This window comes from Aethalodelphis obliquidens, unplaced genomic scaffold (genome assembly GCF_003676395.1).
Source record: "Aethalodelphis obliquidens isolate GAN/ISIS:26980383/991018 unplaced genomic scaffold, ASM367639v1 scaffold7, whole genome shotgun sequence".
NCBI classification, from domain to species: domain Eukaryota; kingdom Metazoa; phylum Chordata; class Mammalia; order Artiodactyla; family Delphinidae; genus Aethalodelphis; species Aethalodelphis obliquidens.
In genome coordinates, this window is record NW_020837951.1 from 1,282,356 (window position 1) to 1,300,391 (window position 18,036).

The 18,036-nt window shown below is 66.3% G+C and overlaps 3 protein-coding genes across 9 annotated transcripts in view; 2 read left to right on the forward strand and 1 right to left on the reverse strand.

Moving 5' to 3' along the window:
* Window positions 1-1,752: 1,752 nt before the first annotated feature.
* On the forward strand, window positions 1,753-10,453 carry CARD9 (caspase recruitment domain family member 9). 4 transcript variants are annotated; one of them, XM_027104291.1, is made up of 13 exons: window positions 1,753-1,913; window positions 3,316-3,519; window positions 3,690-3,827; window positions 4,482-4,786; window positions 4,865-5,044; window positions 5,144-5,287; window positions 5,490-5,615; window positions 7,113-7,304; window positions 7,743-7,784; window positions 8,069-8,117; window positions 9,431-9,507; window positions 10,001-10,086; window positions 10,178-10,451. In XM_027104291.1, the coding sequence occupies exons 2-13, from the start codon at window positions 3,336-3,338 to the stop codon at window positions 10,275-10,277; spliced, it is 1,623 nt and encodes a 540-aa protein (XP_026960092.1). In that variant the 5' UTR covers window positions 1,753-1,913; window positions 3,316-3,335; the 3' UTR covers window positions 10,278-10,451. The 4 variants fall into 4 exon arrangements, 2 of the variants coding, with proteins under 2 accessions (XP_026960092.1, XP_026960093.1); XM_027104292.1 differs by having other exon boundaries at window positions 10,004-10,086; XR_003432402.1 differs by lacking the exon at window positions 8,069-8,117 and having other exon boundaries at window positions 10,178-10,453.
* Window positions 10,454-10,554: 101 nt separating this feature from the next.
* On the forward strand, window positions 10,555-12,536 carry DNLZ (DNL-type zinc finger). Its single transcript, XM_027104293.1, has 3 exons — window positions 10,555-10,874; window positions 11,183-11,322; window positions 12,272-12,536. Exons 1-3 carry the CDS (start codon window positions 10,674-10,676, stop codon window positions 12,438-12,440), a joined length of 510 nt encoding a protein of 169 aa, XP_026960094.1. The 5' UTR covers window positions 10,555-10,673; the 3' UTR covers window positions 12,441-12,536.
* A 2,405-nt stretch (window positions 12,537-14,941) lies between these two features.
* Window positions 14,942-18,036, reverse strand: part of GPSM1 (G protein signaling modulator 1) — a 30,478-nt gene continuing 27,383 nt past the window's right edge. For 2 of the 4 annotated variants that reach the window (XM_027104281.1, XM_027104283.1), the window contains exons 13-14: window positions 17,506-17,714; window positions 14,942-16,524 (exon numbers count right to left, since the gene is read on the reverse strand). In XM_027104281.1, coding sequence (XP_026960082.1) covers window positions 16,318-16,524; window positions 17,506-17,714 — 416 coding nt within the window. In that variant the 3' untranslated portion in view covers window positions 14,942-16,317. Of the gene's footprint in view, window positions 17,715-18,036 lie in introns of all 4 variants that reach the window. The other 2 variants (XM_027104280.1, XM_027104282.1) reach the window with 1 other exon arrangement.

Consider the following 18,036-nt stretch of genomic DNA (forward strand, 5'->3'; position numbering starts at 1 on the left):
GGCCTGTGGAGGGGGAGAAACAGAGCGTTACCCATCTCACGAGAAACACTTGTGGCTCTGGCCTTCAGGCTGGGGGCTGCTCCAAGCGGAAGGGCAGCCCAGCGCCCACCCGGGTGCCGCCGCAGGCATGGGGCGGGCCCACTTCTGCCATCCAGACCACACAGGCCGACCCAGGCGGGTCCCCAGAACTAGCGGCAGCCTGAGTACCCACAGCCCCCACGGCAGCCCCGGGCCAGTGCCCTTTTGATTCTGTGCAGGCGTTTCTTTGGCAGGAGGCCGAACCCCCGCGGCCTCTCTGTCCCTCCGGCCTAAAGAAGCGCGGGTGTGGGGGTTCGGTTACACCTCCGAGACACTGGCTTTCCTGGAGCTTTGTTCCTGCACGCTGCTCCCCTTTGCTTTCACCTTATTAGGGAAATTTTCCAACACAGAGAAATGGGACAAGTGTGCCCAGCGTGTGTCCTGCCCCCCCAGACAGCAATCACTTGGGGTCACCTGTCTCCCCTTTGCCCGCACCCAGACACCCCACGTCACGTCACACAGCCACAGGCTGACTCGCCACGTGGGTGTGTGTGTTTCACTTTGTGCCTCTGGTACTGGGCTCACCAGTTCCAGGTTTCCTTGTGATCTCCTCTGGGCTGTGGGTTATTTAAGATGATGGTTATTTAATTCCCAGACACTTAGTGATTTTCCCGATGTCCTCCTGTTACCGATTTCTAGTTTGATTCTGACGTGGTCAGAGAACGTAGCGTTGTTATTATTTAATTCATAAACACACCATGAGGAAGACTCCTTCCTTAGTCTCATGTCATGAAACAGGAAACACTGGGTCACGGAGGGCCCGGCACCGGCCCTCTGCCTGCTGGGTGCGCAGAGCCGCAGCTCCTGCCACTCCTGTACCAGGACTTCCCCCCAAGACCCTCCAGTCCGGGGCAGGATCCCCCAGAACACGGCTCCCCTAGGGGGCTAGGGGCCTGCCTGTGCCTGGAGGGTCATGCCTGGAGGGTGACCTCGGGCCTCCTGGAGGCCTGCGGGGAGGCCCGGCCACTCAGCAGCGCCTGGTGGTGCCAGGATTCCTGGGGTTTAGCCTACTGACCACCATGGGCCCAGGAGGCAGAGAAAAACCCTGGGGCTGAGGGGCTCAGGACCTTACAGGAAGGGAGCCAGCAGTGCTGGTCAGGCCCCTGCCCACCCAGCCGCAGCCCCTTCCCGGAGCTGTTGCTCAACCTGGCAGGTGGCAGCTCTCTCAGTTCAACCAGTGAGGCCACTCTGGTGGGGCGGTGGCCTGGGGATTCCCGTGGGGCCCTGCTGTCGCTGTCCCGTGTGTCCTGGTGGGGAGGGGCTGCTCCCAGGAAGGGAGAGGCTGAGCCAGCTGCACCATGGGCTGGGGGTTAGGCTTAGGGCCTGCAGCCCCGCCCCCCCCGCCAGCCCCATGCTCTCTGGACACCACGCTGCAGTCCTTATGGAACCAGAATGGACGGGACGGTGGCTTGGCCTCGTCCAACACTGGCAGAGCCACGGCTTGCGCTCCCACTCTGCAGGGTCGGGGCTGGGCCTCCAGGGCAGGCTCCGGGGCCCTGGCACTGGGCTGGCCGGCGGGGAGGCGCCCGGGGGGGGGGCGCGGCACGGGGGGCTCCAAGCAGGAGCCGCTTTCCTCGGGAGCCGGCAGCTTCCACTTTCCTGTCCCCGCCTCCTGGGGCCGCCCTGCTTGGGCGAATCAGAAGGCAGCGCGGAGATGGTCCCCTGCGGGAGGAGAGCCGGGCCTCTGTGGGGTTAAGCGGACCCATCAGGAAGTGCACGGCTTTCCTCTGGCCCCACCCGCCCTCTGTCCCGGCAGCCCGGCAGTCCTGCCACACACTGAATCGGGCGGCCCAGGCTGACCGGTGTCCGGCTAGGTGCCCCAGGAGGACCCCGAGGTAGGCCGGCCTGGTGCCCTTGCTTCAGATGGTTGGGAAGCCGCTGTGGCCCAGCTCAGGCTTGGGGCAGGGAGCAGGGTCTGGAGTAAATACCCCAGGAGGGCATCAGGTGGCCTCGCTCTGCTGCCCTGTCCCCTTCACAGCCACCCGGTACCTGCTGGTCGTTTCACTGGAATTAGCAGCAGGGCATTGTCAGGTGTGGGACGCGTGGACATCAGGCTAGGAAGGCGGGGACCGGGCCAGACACTCCAAAGACCCCAAGTTGCTGGTGTTTTCATTCAATGCTTTGTCTGTTGCTGGGTGGGCGGGCTGACAGGGCAGCGCGAACCTGCTGCCAGCCGCGTCTCTAGGAGGGTGGCCCAGTCCCTTTGGGCTGGAAGCCGGTGTTTCCCACACAGGTCAAAGGCTCAGCCTGCGACGGCGGGGTCAGGGTCTCCGTCCCCACCGCTGGGAGGAGGCCACCACATGGCTGCTCCCGGCTCAGCCTGGCCCTGGAGAGAGTGGTTCCCCCACTGGTAGTGTAGAAGGGAATAGCGGCGGGCGGTTCCAGCGTAGGTGGTCCCCTGTCGGAGAGCTGGCCTGACAGTCCCCAAGAGTGCGGCCAAGAGCAGGCCTCGCCTGGGAGGTAGACAGGAGGAGCCTGGACGGCTGGTGTTCCAGAGGCTGGAGGAGGCACGGAGCTGCGTTCCAGGCCAGCCCCGGGCGACACAACCACCCCTCCCAGTGCGCCCGGGCCCCTGGCTCTCCCTCCACCGTGGGCCGTCCACAGTCATCCTTCCTGGAGGGCACCCTGTCACCGAGCCTGACCCGGAGCAGGCCGGCCCGGAAGCTGCTAGGTGACTGTTGCGTCACCAGCTGCGGAAGGAGAGGAGGAGATGGGAGTGGATGTGAGCAGGCACTGCCCCGCGAGGAAGGAGGCAGTCCCGCCACCACAGCCTGGCACCTCGGGGGCTGGGGCTGGGATCCCTCCCCCGTGTGCCAGGGAGGTTGTGCTGGTAGGTGGCGCAAACAGCTCCGTGGGTAGGGGGCAGCCTCCCGCCTGCCCCGCAGCACTTTGGGGTGCTCTGGGGGGACAGGGCCAAAGGAGGTCCGTAGTGCAGGGGAGCGTGTTCTCCTAGATGCCACCTGACCCTGGAGCATCTCCACGCCGTTCCCCATGCTTATTGGGGTGACCCAGGGAGAGAAAAAGCCCAGGGCGGCCAGAGGGGCGGGAGCAGGGCCGTGAAGGGCGATGCCGGGAGAGCCGATGGGAGGGAGCGGGGGCTTCTCCCTCTCTTGGTGGCCCCTCTCCTGGACGCCCCTGGGCTGGGTTCCTGGTCTGGCTCTGCCCAGAGCCCTGGCGGGCGAGGCACAGGCCTGACTCCCGGCAATGCCTGCTGCTCAGCCACGGCATCCCTCCCAGCCGCCTGCCCCGACTACGCCATGTCCGACTACGAGAACGAGGACGAGTGCTGGAGCGCCCTGGAGGGCTTCCGTGTGAAGCTCATCTCCATCATCGACCCCGCCCGCATCACGCCCTACCTGCGCCAGTGCAAGGTCCTGAACCCCGATGACGAAGAGCAGGTGCTCAGCGACCCCAGCCTGGTCATCCGCAAGCGAAAAGTGGGTCAGTGCCCATCCCCCACCCCGTCCCCCGGAGGCCCCCCGCCCCGTCTGCCCGCAGCTGTGGTGCTTCACACACAGCTGAGGCCCTGGGAGAGCCGTCCAGACCCCAGCCACTGCAGCCTCTTGGGGTTCTGCAGCCTTGCGTGCCCACACGTGTCCTCTGGGTCGCAGGAGTGCTCCTGGACATCCTGCAGCGGACTGGCCACAAGGGCTACGTGGCGTTCCTAGAGAGCCTGGAGCTCTACTACCCGCAGCTGTACAGGAAGGTCACGGGCAAAGAGCCCACCCGCGTCTTCTCCATGATCATCGGTGAGGAACGGGACACGGGCCTGGAGGCACAGGGCCCGGATGGAGGGGCGGGGGATGGTGTGGGTTACAGCCGGCGGCCCCCTCCCCACCTGGTCCCCTCATGGATAAATCGCGTATGAAAGGAAGGGAGCGAGCCATGTGTGGGAAGGGTGCCAGCTTTGGGCCCGGTCTGAGTGTCACTCCCATCCCGCTCTCCTCCTAACGCTCGTGGAGGGAGCAGAGGCTGGAGGAAAGGGGGACCCGAACTCCGGAATGGGGAGCAGGTGGGAGGTGGGGTGCACAGGCTGATTCTTGGCTCAGAGCCCCTCCTGCCCAGAAGATCATGTGACCCCGCTAAAGCCATGCCCGAGAGGCCAGGCCTGCTCGCCCCAGCAGCCTGTGAGGCGGCCCCGAGGCGCGTCCCCTGCCTCTCAATCAGGATTAGACAAAGAGGGATGGATACCCAGGCCCTGGGCTGCCCTGCCCTGCCCTGCCCTGCCCTGGGAGTGGGGGGTGGCGACAGGGCTGGGAGGTGAGTTCACCTCCGGGACGGGGGGCAGCCGCAACTGGGAACTGACCCCTTGGCCGGGCTCCCCTGGAGCCGCTGGTCCTCAAGCGGAGGCCGGGGAGGGGCCAGGTGTACCACGCGTTGTGTGACGCCCTCTTGGTTCGCAGACGCATCCGGGGAGTCGGGCCTGATGCAGCTGCTGATGAGCGAGGTGATGAAGCTGCAGAAGAAGGTGCAGGACCTGACGGCACGGCTGGGCTCCAAGGATGACCTCGTGAAGGAGCTGAGGGTGAAGGACAGCCTGCTGCGCCAGCACCGGGAGCGCGTGCAGAGGCTCAAGGAGGCCTGCGAGGTGGGCGGCCGCGAGCTCCAGCGCTGCAAGGACGAGAACTACGACCTGGCCCTGCGCCTGGCCCGGCAGAGCGAGGAGCGGGGCGCCGCGCTCATGCGCAACCGCGACCTGCAGCTGGAGGTGCCCTGCGCGGCGGGGCTCCTGGGGTGGGCGGCGGGCGCCGGGGTCCTGGGCTGGTGCTGACAGCCGGTCCCGCAGATCGACAGGCTCAAGCACAGTCTCATGAAGGCAGAGGACGAGTGCTCGGTGGAGCGCAGGCACACACTGAAGCTCAAGCACGCCATGGAGCAGCGGCCCAGCCACGAGCTGCTGTGGGAGCTGCAGCAGGAGAAGGCGCTGCTGCAGGCGCGGGTGCAGGAGCTGCAGGCCTCCGTCCAGGTGGGGCCCCGGGGGCCGAGCCGGCGGGGCGGGCGCCGGGGGGCCGGCCTGGGCCTCCCAGCCCCGCTGTGCTGCCGCCCTCTCCCTTCGCACCCACAGGAGGGGAAGCCAGACCAGAGCAGCCCCTACATCCAGGTGCTGGAGGAGGATTGGCGGCAGGCGCAGAGGGACCTCCAGGAACAGACCGCCACCATCTTCTCCCTGCGCAAGGACCTGCGCCAGGCTGAGGCCCTGCGCGCCCGGGTACGCAGCGGGCAGGTGGGGGGTGCACCCTGGGCCGACTGAGCGGGGCTCCACGTCCCTCCTTCCCCCCGCCTGGAGGCGAGGACCGGCCTTCCACCTCATCTGGCGCCCGCGCTCCCCGGGCACGTCGGGGCCCAGCTTCGGTCTGGAGCTCTGGGCCGGCGGGGCCACAGGCGGTTCGGCTGACTGCCGTCTCCCGCAGTGCACGGAGGAGAAGGAGATGTTCGAGCTGCAGTGCCTGGCCCTGCGGAAGGACTCCAAGATGTACAAGGACCGCATCGAGGCCATCCTGCAGCAGATGGAGGAGGTCGCCATCGAGCGGGACCAGGTAGGGGCCGCGCAGCCCTCCCCGGACGCAGTGGCCTCTCAGGGATGCAGTTGTCACGGTGGTTTTTCAGGGAGCACGGACAAAAGCAGTTCATGCTCGTTTAGAAACGTGAACGCTAATGAGTTAATCCCCTTCCTCCACCTCTGCCCCACCTGCTGCCAGGAAGTCCACGCTCCACCTTCTGCTGTACCTGCCAGCCTTTTTTCAGCGTACTTGTAGTTTCATTTTTGTTTTATAAGAGTGGAAGCTTTCTGACTCGTTTTGCAAAGACTTCTTTCGCTTAAAATGCCACGGGCGCCTTGGCCGGCTGCACTCTTCTGGGTGGGGAGGCGGCGCCCCAGCTCAGGGCTGCACCTGCTTCTTCGTGTCCCATCACTTTCCTGTCGCGGCTCGGGGTCGTTTCTGATCAGCTACAGCTGTCGCCTCAGTCACTTTCTGGAGAGTGATTGGCAGTCTGTATCAGGAGCCTGAAGAGGTAGATTCCTTTTCCCCGGCAAACTCACTTCTAGAAAGCCCTCTCATGGGAATAACAGAAACGCAGAGAAAGCCCGGCAGATGCGTGCTTCCCTCAAGGCCGTGGGCAGCAGTGCAGTCTGGGGCAGCAGGTGTGAAATGGGCACAGCTCACCTGACAGGACAGCTCCTTCCCGGAGCTGCCCGAGCAGAGCCCCCCTCTGCCTCGTGCATGGCCAGCAGGGGCACGCAGCCTCCGGTGGCACCCAGGGCAGGCCACCCGCCCAGGGACGCTGGCACCTGGCCGCCGAGGTGGGTGGCAGGGTTTTCTCTGGTGGATCCCGAGTTGGAAGCTGGCACAGAAATTCAGGATGTCCTGTTACTAATCCAGCCCTGGCTGTCGGGGTCGATGGAGGCAGGGGTGTGTGTTAGCTCCTGGATCATTGCTGGACGCGAGGCTGGCTTCCTACAAGTGTGCCTCGCAGCCGCAGCCTCCTGGGCCTGTCACTGTGGGTCGTGGGCTGGCCTCCTGGGCTGACCTCAGTGCCCCCGCCATGGGGACTGGCTTGATAAAGCGTGGGGTGTTCGTCTTAAAGAATGTTACATGGCTGTCAACAATCGTGTTCTTGGTATCAAGCTGCACCCAGGAAGTACGAAACGCACGTGTGGGCACGTGAACACGGCTGAATGTGCCCAGAGAGCAGGACTTGACCCTGCAGGGTCAGCAGGGGCTATTCTCAGGGGTATTCTCTTCTTTATATTTTCTGAGCTGTCCACACTTTCCATTCTGAGCCTGTATTGCATTTACAACCCCCAAAACACGAGTGACATCCTCGGTTAAGAAAGGGGAAGAGGCCAGCGCTGGCCCCCGCCCCGTCCCCGGCCATGTTGCTGGAAATTATCCCAGGAGCACTGCTAGAAATAAGGCAGGCTGTGCTGAGAAGTGAGAGAGCCGGGAGGGGAAATGAAAGACCGGGGGGTTGCGGGGGGGCAGGGAGACGGGCCGCGCCTGCCCTGCCCTGCCCTGCCCTGCGCTGCCCCACAGGCCATCGTGACGCGGGAGGAGCTGCACGCACAGCACGCCCGCGGCCTGCAGGACAAGGACGCGCTGCGGAAGCAGGTCCGCGAGCTGAGCGAGACGGCGGATGAGCTGCAGCTGCAGCTGTTCCAGCGCGAGGGCCAGCTGCTGGCGGCCGAGGGCCGCCTCCGGTGGCAGCAGCTGGACACGTCCGTCCTGGTGGGCCTCCCCCGGGGCCTTTACGGTGTCCCTCAGTCAGAGAGAGCCATGGCTCTGCCGTGGTGGGGCTCTGGGGGTGCGGCCACATGGGGGCAGGTGTGTCCCTAGAGACTGCAGACCCCAGAGGAGGAGCCACCAAGGGGCCTGGGCCTGGCCTGGCTCGGCCACAGCTCTGCCGCGGGCTCTGGCAGGTCCCCAGACGTTCCTGAGCCCCTCCCTCCTCTGTAAGGTTGCCTGCCCACCGAGCCCTCGTGGAGGTGGGCTGCAGAGCTGGCACAGCTCATGGCCTGGCAGGGTGTGGGGGGGGAGGGGCGTTCTGGCCAGGGGCCAGGCCCAGCCATGGCCTGGAGGGTGGGCTGGCCTGGGACCCCACCCCGTGCCCTCGAGTGGCTCGGTCTCCCCACAGCCTGCTGACCGACCCCTCTTCTGTGACCACAGAGCTCCGACCTAGAGGACGGCTCACCGAGGAACTCCCAGGAGGTGAGTGTGACTCTGGGGGCGGGCCCAGGGCCAGCCTCACCCCGGACTCCCGGCCACAGCCTCTGCCGGACCACAGTCCCACTGGGTCCCTCAGAAGCTCTGGGAGCTCAGCCCACCACTGGCCATCCTCCCAATGCCCGGCTGGGCAGCGTAGGTCCCTCCCTGAGAAGCCAGCACAGGGGGTGACGGCAGTGGGGAGCGCAGCAGTGGGTGGGCAGCGCTGAGGGCCAGGTCCTGTCCTGGCAGACTGGTGGTCTAACCAGTTGCCCTTCTCTCTTGGGAAGCTCTCGCTCCCCCAGGACCTAGAGGAGGACGCCCAGCTCTCAGACAAAGGTGAGGAGGCGAGCGGCCTGTCCCGGAGGATCTGGCTAAGGCCTCCTTCTGGCCGCAAGCGGGCACCCGTCCCGACCTTCAGCACGCACACCGCATGACGCCGGCACCTGGGGACACGTGCCCCAGCCCTGGCCCATAGACCTCCACAGCCCCACTTCACAGATGGGCACACTGAGGCCCAGAGGGATAAGCAACCCCCAAGGTTCCCCAGCCAGCAAACAAGAGCCCCATTGGAACCCGGGGCCCAGGCTTGCAGGTCCACATCCCACCTCCCACCTTGAGAACACGCCTGGCCATCGCAGCCCACTCAGGCCCCGGGATTGCAGAGTGGAGGCACCCTGCCCTCCAGAGCAGGGAGCTGGGGAGGTAGCCCCTGCCAGGAAGTGGAACAGAGCAGGGAAGGAGAGACAGCTCAGGGTGACTGGGGCCTTAAGGTGGCAGGGGCGGGATACTTCTGCCTGCCTGGGCACAGGACAGCGAGTGGCAGGGAGATGGCCCAGCGGGGATGACAAGGGGCTGGCTCTGAAGGTGGGTGTCAGACGGGAGTTTGGGAGGATGGGTGGTGGTGGGGGCGCCACCGCAGAGGTAGTGTGTGAAGCCAGATGGACTTCCTCAGCGTCAGGCCTGACCCCAGCTTCTTGAGGGGCGCTGAAAGAGGAAGAGGCAGCAAATGGAGAAGTAAGTGGTTGGTCTCTCTGCTGCTGCCCAAAGACATGAACTTGAGGCCAGTGAGCCCCCACGTGGGGACAAGCGGGCAGGACCCGCAGGCAGTCAACAGGAGGGGAAGGCTGTTGGCCCAGCCGTCCTGGGAGCCCCAACCCAGGGCTGATGTGGCCCCTTGCGGGAGGTGGCGCAGGCTTCAGGGTCAGAGGCCAAGGAGGAGGGGAAGACCTGGGCCTGGGCCTTTCCCACCACAATGTCCCCAAGACCTGGAAGCCACAGTCGCCCATCATGGACAGTTTAGGGGAGCCAGCCCATCCGAGCACTTTTCCTGTGGGTCCTGAGCCCTGGGCCCATCCAGGCCCTGGCAGATGTGGAGGGAGCCCAGCAGCCTGCAGTGTTCTGCTCCCAACGCTGCAGTGCCCCAGCCCTGGCCCCTGCCCAGGGACGAGGCGCAGCATCTGCTCCGGGAGCCAGGAGTGGGAAGTGAGGTCTCTGAGCCCCAGTCCCCATGTCTATACAATGGGAATGCTTGTGGGGTCCAATAAGGACCCAGAAGGTGGCACAGGACTGGCCCGGGCTAGGGGGTAGAAGTGCTGGCGAGCGCGATCCTGGCAGGTAGGCAGGACCAAAAGGTACAACCTCCCTTGCAGGCGGCCCGGCCATCGGGGAGAGCCCTGAGCAGCCCTTTGTGGCTCTGCAGAAGGAGCGGCTCTCACTGGCCCCCAAGGTAAGGCTGCCTGGGGTCCCTGGAGCCCTGAGAGGCCCCTGGTGTGGGTCTCAGTGTGAATGATAACGAACGAACGGGGAGAGTGGTTCCTCTACCTGGACGCCTGGGGGGTGATCACAAGGTCTCTGCCCATGGGCTCCTGGGGTGTGGGTTTTGTAATGTGAAGCTGAGCCCCCTCCCTTCTTGGACGAAGCAGCCGGAGAGGGGGCAGGGAGCGGGCCCATCTTCTGGATGGGGCGCAGCGTTAACCTGAGTGGGAACTCGGCCTCACTGTCCACTGCACGGAGCCCGACGGCAAGGGGGCCGCACCGGACACTGTAGTAGAAGGAACACTGGCCTGGAGCCCATCCCTGCTGGCTGTGCGTGCGTCCCAGGCCAGTCCTGTCATCTGAGAGAAAGCGCGTCCCGCCCGCCCGGCCCCCCGTGCGCAGCCCCAGGGGCGGGGGTGGGGCCCACGCGGGCGCTGGCCGAAGCCTGAGCCTCGCCCCTCCAGCAGGACGCAGGCCTGAGCGGCGGGGAGCCCCCCGAGAAGGAGAAGGGGCGGCGGCGTCTCAAGGAGAGCTTCGAGAACTACCGGAGGTGGGCCCGCGTGGGCGGAGGGCGAGGGGGGCTAGGGAGCGGTGGCCCCGCGCACACCTGCGCCCACCTGCGCCGCCTGGGTCTCCCGCAGGAAGCGGGCCCTCAGGAAGATGCAGCACGGCGCGAGGCAGGGGGAGGTGGACTGGGAGAATACCACGGGCAGCGACAACACCGACACCGAGGGCTCCTAGCCGGCCCCTCCGTCCAGCCGCGCGTCGTGGGAGGAGGACACGGCGCCACCTGGGAGCTGCCTCGCTAGGCCGCCTCTTCCTTGGCGAGCACGGGCTTGTTCTATCTCTGTGTGATGCACACGCGTGCTGCAGTGTTAAAAATGCATCCCCGTCAATAAACGACCGCAGTGCGGACACCACCGCCTCCGACGGTCTTGCTGCCGCGCGCACCCTCCGACCCCGCGCCGGCCAGCGCGCAACGCCTGCCGCCAGGGGGTAGCCGAGCGCGGCCCGCCGCCGGGACGGAAGCCGAGCAGGGCCGCTTCCCTCGCGCGCCCGCTTCCGAGACGGCGGCGGTGTGGCCTCCGCGGGGCGGGGCGGGGCGGTCTCGGCTGCGCGGGGCGGCCGGCGGGCGGCATGGCGCGGGCGGCGCTGGGCCTCTTGCCGATACTGTTGAGCTGCGCGCGGCCCCGGGGGCCCGGCCTGAGGTGGCTGTGGGGGCGCGGGGCCCGCCTGGAGGCCGCGGAGAGAAGGCGGGCCTGGGGTTGGGGCTGGCGGCGCTTGAGCTCCGAGCCAGGACCCAGGCCGGCGCACTACCAGCTCGTCTACACCTGCAAGGTGGGCACGTGGCGGGGGCGGGGCCGGGGCCGGGCCCGGGCCCACACCTGCGCCTGGCGCAGGACGGCGCTGCGGGACGGCGAGGAAGTGTGAGGTTTTCCTCAGGGGGCGGGGCCTTCCAGGAGAGGGGTGGGACTATCACTCGGAGGGCGTATCCTTCTGGGAGTGGGCGGGGGGCATGCGGGGGTGTGGCTAACCCGGGGGGCGGGGCCTTCCAGGAGTGGTGGGGGTATCACGGGGGGGGAGGGGGCGGGTCCTTCTGGGAAGGGCGGGGCGGGAGCAGGGCTTCACCTCCTAGTCTCCACCAGGTCTGTGGGACCAGGTCCTCCAAGCACATCTCCAAGCTCGCCTATCACCAGGGTGTGGTCATTGTGACCTGCCCCGGCTGCCAGAACCACCACATCATCGCCGACAACCTGGGCTGGTTCTCGGACCTGTACGGGAAGAGGTGAGGCTACCCGGGAAGGGTTGGGGACAGAGGTCTATATTCCAGTGCTGGCCTGGTCCATCCTGAGTCTGGAGCCCCACCCAACCTCCCTGGGGCACCGTCCTTCTAGTGAGGATTACAGAGCCCACATCTCCAGCCCAGCTTCCTTATCAATACAAGAGATGTAGTTAAATTTGAAATTCAGGTAAAAACACAAGTAACTTTTTAGTAAAAGTATGCTCAAGATTGGAACATGTTTTGATTTGCTAAATCTTCCACCCTAGATCAGCTCCTTCAGCCTGGTTCACTGCCTGACTTCTGCCCTCACTGACAGCCTGTGGGGGCAGGTAGGACCTGGTTACATGTCAGGGCCGCAGGCCGACCCTAAAATGAGAGCGTCAGACTAGGCTGACTCTTAAAGGCAACAAATTGCCTTTCACCCTGTGGTTCCTTCACCCTACTAGGCGCTCCTTCCTGAGTGCCCGCTGTGGGCAGGGATCCTGGCATGCACTGAGTGCCCGCTGTGGGCAGGGATCCTGGCATGCACTGAGTGCCCGCTGTGGGCAGGGATCCTGGCATGCACTGAGTGCCCGCTGTGGGGCAGGGATCCTGGCATGCACTGAGTGCCCGCTGTGGGGCAGGGATCCTGGCATGCACTGAGTGCCCGCTGTGGGCAGGGATCCTGGCATGCAGCTTTCTTGTCCTCTGCTGACACCGGTTGGTTGACTGCACCAGACTTGGGGGTGTGTGTGAGGTGGAGTGGTCAGGGCCCTGGGGCTGCAGGGTCAGCCTCACCACCTTGTGGAGAGCAGTAGGGGGGCAGTGGTCAGGAGCCTCCTGGCTGCATGGCCCTGATGCCACACCAGCACAGGGACTCATGTGCTCGAGCCTGGCCTGGGGTGCCGTCGAGGGACCGAGATGCGGGACAGTTTCGCGGCCTGGAGTGTCACGGCACCTCCGTCTTTCTCAGGAATATTGAAGAAATCCTGGCGGCCAGAGGGGAGAAGGTACGCCGAGTGGCTGGCGAGGGGGCCCTGGAGCTCGTTTTAGAGGCTGCGGGGCCCCCCAAATCCACCACTGCTATGGAAGGGGCTGAGGACCAGGATCCCACCCCCCCTGGCAACAAAGAGGCCAGCTGACCTGCCTTTTGCCTCCAAGAAGGATGCTCCGGCCCTGAGCCACGCTGGACCTGCCTGTTCCTATCAATAAACCAACATCACTTGCAGATGCTGGGACCTGGGGCTCTCCTGTCATCCCTGGTTCTGGAGTCAGAACGACTCACAAGAAGCCCCTCCAGGCTGCAGGCCAGGGCCTCCTGTGGCTGCTGGCCATGTCTGCGTGGGAAGGGGCTGGATGTGGAGTCTGAGCCCCTCCTGGCTGTGGCTGTGTGGCCTTGGGCAGGTCACTTTGCCTCTCTGAGCCTTCGTCTTCCTGTCTGCAGATGAAGATGCTCACGGTGCCACCTCGTCAGGAGTATAAGTGGAAAGATGGGACTCAGGACGGGCACGGGGTGGCTCAGCCCCGCCACGCCCCCAAGTGTCAGGACCCCAATGTTTTTTTGGTTTTTTTTTGCTATGCCACATGGCATGTGGGATCTTAGTTCCCCAACCAGGGATCAAAACCGTGACCCCTGCTCTGGAAGCGGGGAGTCTTGACCACTGACGGTCAGGGAAGTCCCAGGGCCCCGATCTCGATGGCCCATTAGCCACTGTTCTTCCTGGGAGTGGGGTCAGCACCCCCAAGCCCCACCAGGGGTCCTGTCCCTCTGGCCAGACACAAGGAGGCCCCGTAGATCCTTCTGTGCCGCCTGCCGTCTCCTCGACGCCCCCTGGATGGCACTGGTGAGCCGGTGCCAACCTCAGCCCTGACCCTTGGCCACTGGCCAAGCCAAGTCAGCAGGCTGGGCTGCTCACCGTGGCTGCAGGCGGGCCAGGCGGAGTGGGAGCTGGGCTGCTGTGGGCCTGGCGGTGGGCCGCCTGCCCCACGGAGTGTCCCCCTCCCCGGGGCTGTGCAGTTTGTCTCCCAACCTCGTTTGCCCGCCTTCTCAGGATGTTCCTGTGTTTATGAAAGCATGTTCGTTTCCAGAAGTGTTCTGGGCTGTGTGACCTTCAACATCGATCACCGGCCACAATCTTGCAGGATCCCCGCAGGATCCGAGCTCCTGGCGGCCGCCCCCGTCAGCACGGGCCTCGGCACTGTTCTCCAGGCGCCGGCAGCTCGTGCTCCGACTCGAATACCCCCCGTGCTTCCCGTGGTGAACAACCCCCTATTATCCTGCCCAGAGCCTCCTGTGACATGTGCGGAGTCAGTCATGGTGGACGAGCCGCCCCGGGCCGTGCTCCTCCACGGAGGCCCCAAGGGACCCGCTGGCCTTGAAACGCCCGAGCAGCGGGGCCTCGCTGCCGCCACAGGGTTGGAACCGGGTGTGGGGCGGCCCAGGGAGCTGGCTGGACTCTGAGAACGCAGAGAGGGGACCCAGGAGGGCCACGCAGGCCAAGCCCTCCTTCCATGGGCGGTCTGACATGGCTGCTCGCCACATCTTTTTATTGTCTGCTTTCTGACGTTTTGACATCTGGGCCCTCTGACCCTGGAGAGCTGGTCAGTTCCTGGACACGGCAGGGCGAGTGCACCCAGGGCAGGTTCCAGACGACTCGGGCAGCCTCTCCACCCAGAGCCACTGAAGACCTCACCGGCCGAGCAGGCCTGCTGGCCCTGCCTCACTGTTTCTTCCCACAGAAACCACAGGAAAGGCTCCGGCCCATCCTCCCCTGCCTCCTGACCAACCCTGGTGCCTCCCGTGTGGCCCCCGCCCAGCCGCCGTCCATCTCCAGTCCCTTCTCAAGGTGCCCCTGGCTCTTTCCCCCCCCCCCCCCAACTATCTTCCATCCCTCGTTCCTGGCCAGGACCCTCTCCAAATGGTCAGATTAGGGTATCTGGGCCAACCTCCTGTGATCCTGTGACAGCACGTCCCCAAGTGTAGTCTTCTGAGGACAGCTTGATGGGCAACGCCGGGTTCCAGGACATCAAACAAACTTCTTCCTGCAGGACTTCTCAGAGCCTTTAGCATCCTGGCCTGGCTGTGAGCCGCTGAGAGGCACGGTGCCCCGCGATATTTCCCGGAGCACTGAGAACTCTCCGGGGTGGGGGGTTGGGGGCTCTACCCTTCCCCGTATGGGCCTTGTTCTCAACCACCCTCCCTTTTCTTTACCTCACCCAAGAGAGGCTGCAGGATGGCAGGCTCGGTAGGGAGGCCTGGGGTTCCCTGTGCCCCGCTGGGGGCTGCCCCACACTGCACTCCACGCCTTCCAGCAGCCTCGTCTCGGCACCAGAGCTCCTCTGGGAGGGGAACGTGGGGCTCAGGGCTGAGGTGTGGGCTTTGGAGGACACTTGGGCTCCCACGCCAGCACCCTCACCGGCTGTGTGTCCCTGGGATTGCCGCTTCACCCCTCTGAGCCCTAGCCCCGCCCCCCCAAGCCCGTGTGCGGGGTGGGCAGGAGCAGGGCCAGCCTGGGGCGGCAGGAGGGCACTGCTCCCCGGCCCCAGGCCCTGGCACGGTGCAGGCTTGCTCACCCAGGTGGAGAAGTCACTGGGCCTCTGAAAGCACCAGCACCTGTGCCAGCCCTCATCCTGACACGACAGCTTTCACTTGGCAGACTTTATTTTTTTCAGGAAAAACAGAAGAACAAATGTACCTCTTGGGTTGGAAAGGACCCCTTGACAACATGGCAAACACACGTGTGAGCAATAAATACGCACGTACATCCGGGCGTGTGGGGCGGCCAAGCAGGAGCCTGTGCTCTGACCTCTGACCCCACACCTGCCGCCCTACCCTCGCCCTCGGGGGGCCCCTCCGCCCAGAGTGCCCCGGGCTGTACTGTACCGAGGGGCGGGGGCCCGGCGGCCTCCCCAAGCTCAGAGGGTGGGACCTGGGGCTGGGTGAGGCGCCACGCAAGAGGGGGGCAGCCTGGGGGCCGTGGGGCTGCGGCTCGACCCAGGGACGCTCCAGGAGAGCTGGAGATGGGCCCTACAGGAGGCGGGCTGAGGGGGGGGGTCTGGGCCAGGGCGCCGGCCACGGTCTCCCCAGAGGCCTGTCTCCTGCCCAATCCCGAGGGCCGACTCACCCCACGGGAGAAGGCGTGATGTCATCTCGCCCCACGGTGGGGTTGAGGGCTGGGTGCTCACCACGGCCACAGAGCTGGAGCCCTCGCACCTGCCGCCCACCCTGGCATGGTCAGGGTGCAGACCCCTACCAGCTGGTGTTCCCAGAACCGGGCCGGCTCAGTTCCTGGGCTCCTGGGCTTGGAGCTGAGGAATGTGCAGCTCACCCCCTTCCCTCCCCGCCCTGCCGGCTCAGGAGCACGTGCCTGGTGGGGCTGGGGACCCCACGTAGGAGCCACCGCCTCCACTGCCTGGCAGGCTACAGGCTTCCTGGGACTGGCCTCCTCCTTCAGGCCGGGTAGGAGGGAGGGGAGAGGGGCTGGGAGGGGCTGGGAGGGGCTGGGAGGGGGCCCTCCCCAGGGGTGAGGCCGGCTTCAGGAGGACAGAAACGCCCATGCCGCTGGTGGCCCCAGAGAAGAGGTTTCAGAGACACCTTTGGGGGTTGGGGGTCAGCGGGGTTTTCACATTTGGCCGGGCGGGGGGCAGGGCGGGAGCGTGGAGGTCTGGACAGCACCGGGCTTTGGGGCCGACATGCTGAAGGCCCGGCCTGGGGCAGGGGCGGAGCGGGGCGGGGCAGGCCTGCAGGAAGCTGCGTACCGAGAGGGGCCGGCGCAGGACAGGAGTGGGCCCTGGCCCGAGCCTGCTGCCCTGGGGAGGGGACGCCACGGGGGCCGCGTGCCCAGCGTCCGGCTCAGTGAGATGGGCTGGGTGGCTCAGAGCCTGCCCTCAGCTGTGGCCTCGGGAGGATTTGGCTTCACGGGGGGTGCTGTGGGCATCCTGGACATTTGTGAGCTCCCCCGGGCCGCCGCCCCGGTCCAGGAGCGGGGGTGGGGCGGGCCCGGCTGCGGGTGCGAGGCCTTAGCTGGCGCCGGGCTGGCACTGCTGCCGGGGCTCGGGGGCTCCGCCCACCTCCTGCTCTGGGCTCCCAGCGAGGTCCACCCGCTGCTCGTCCATCCGCTTGGCCTGGACCCTCTGGATGAGGCTGAAGAAGTCCTCGTCGGGCATGGTGGGGCCCCGGGGCAGCACGTCCGGTGGCGGGCAGCGCTGGTCGTCGATCCTGGAGGACTGGGCAGACATGGACACGCGGGTCGGCGGCCTCGCTTCCCCAGGCCTTGGAGGGCCCAGCCCAGCGCCTGGGCCCGGCGCTCAGAGGCCCCAGGGACAACTCGGCAGCAGTGCCAACTCAGGAGGGCCTCCCTGGGAATCAGCTCCAGGGCACGGCTGGGAGCCCTGACCCCGAGAACGGCCTACCCAGCGGGCGAGCTGCTGTGGGAGCCCCCCAGGCCTGCTCTTAAGGCCGCCAGACCGTGGTGTGTTCACGAGCCCCAGGGACAGGACGGGGCTGCAGCTCCCGGAGCTGGTGGTGCCGAGCCCCCCAGGGCCCCCTCGGGTCAGGGGGCCGGGAGCCGGCATAGCCTGTGGGGCGCGTGCGTGTGGGCGGGGGTTCTCGTAGGGGCTGCTTTTGAGGCTCCTTGGACTCGCCCAGAGCTGCACTTTCCTCTCCTCCGTGGGAAGGAATGTCACATCTGGAAACCTTCCAGCTTCCTGCATCGGGGGGGGGGGGGGGGGGCTATGAGGCTGTCCCCTCCCCAGCCATTTCACTGAGGGTTTCCTGACCCTGAAACTCCACCTGCAGTTCTGCCCCGCCCAGACTGGTGGGTGGCTGCAGCCCATGGTGTCGACGAGACCCCTCCTGCCCTCTGCACTCTGGGGGTGCCGCCTGGCTCTCGGTTTTCTCCATCCAAATGTGGAAGGCTGGAGGAATACCCGGTGGCGCGCCCGGCTCCAGGCTCCTGCACTGTAGGGAGGGGCCGGCCTGAGGATGTCCTGGGGTGACCTACTCAGGGGGCCCAGGAGGAGGCCCATGGGCCTGAGCACCCACGGGCACTCAGAGACACTGGCTGAGCCAGCCTGGGGTCCAGTCCCGCATGACGCACCCTGAGACGGAGGGCCCAGGCCCTGCGTGGAGCCTCCCGGGGAGGGGCCCTGAGCTGACCGGGGCCGAAGGGCCTGGGGGGCAGGCGGGAGGAGGGTGGCGGAGCCCACCTGGCACTTGATAAGCATGTTGAAGAACTCGTCCCCCGGCTCCTGGGGGTCCCCGTCACCACGCAGGTGGCCCAGATTGTTATGGGTGATACGCAGCCCGGGCAGGCTGCCCACGCTGGCCCGCTGGTCGTCCAGGCGGCGGCTCTGGGAGCTGGCGATGAGGTCGAAGAACTCCTCGGTCTGGGGGGAGGCCGTCAGCGAGGGCTGGCCTGTGGGGCACAGGGGGTCAGGCCCGGGGAGGCAGGGACCTAGCCCACTGTGCCCCCGGAGCCCCCAGCAGCCTCTCTGCCGACCCCAAACCCCAGCTGCTCTCCGCCGCTCCTGCCGTGGGCCCGACGCCCGCCTTGAGGGCCTCCAGGGGGTGACAGAGCAGAGAGCCCGGCTTCCCACACCCGCTCCGAGACCGCTGCACCCCGACACGGTGTGTTCCGGAGGGTGGGATGATTACACGCTTTCCGGGATGCAGCTTTGGGCAAGGTGGGGCTCACGGTGACAGGGGGCACGTCCCGCCCTCGGAACCCTGCAGCGGAG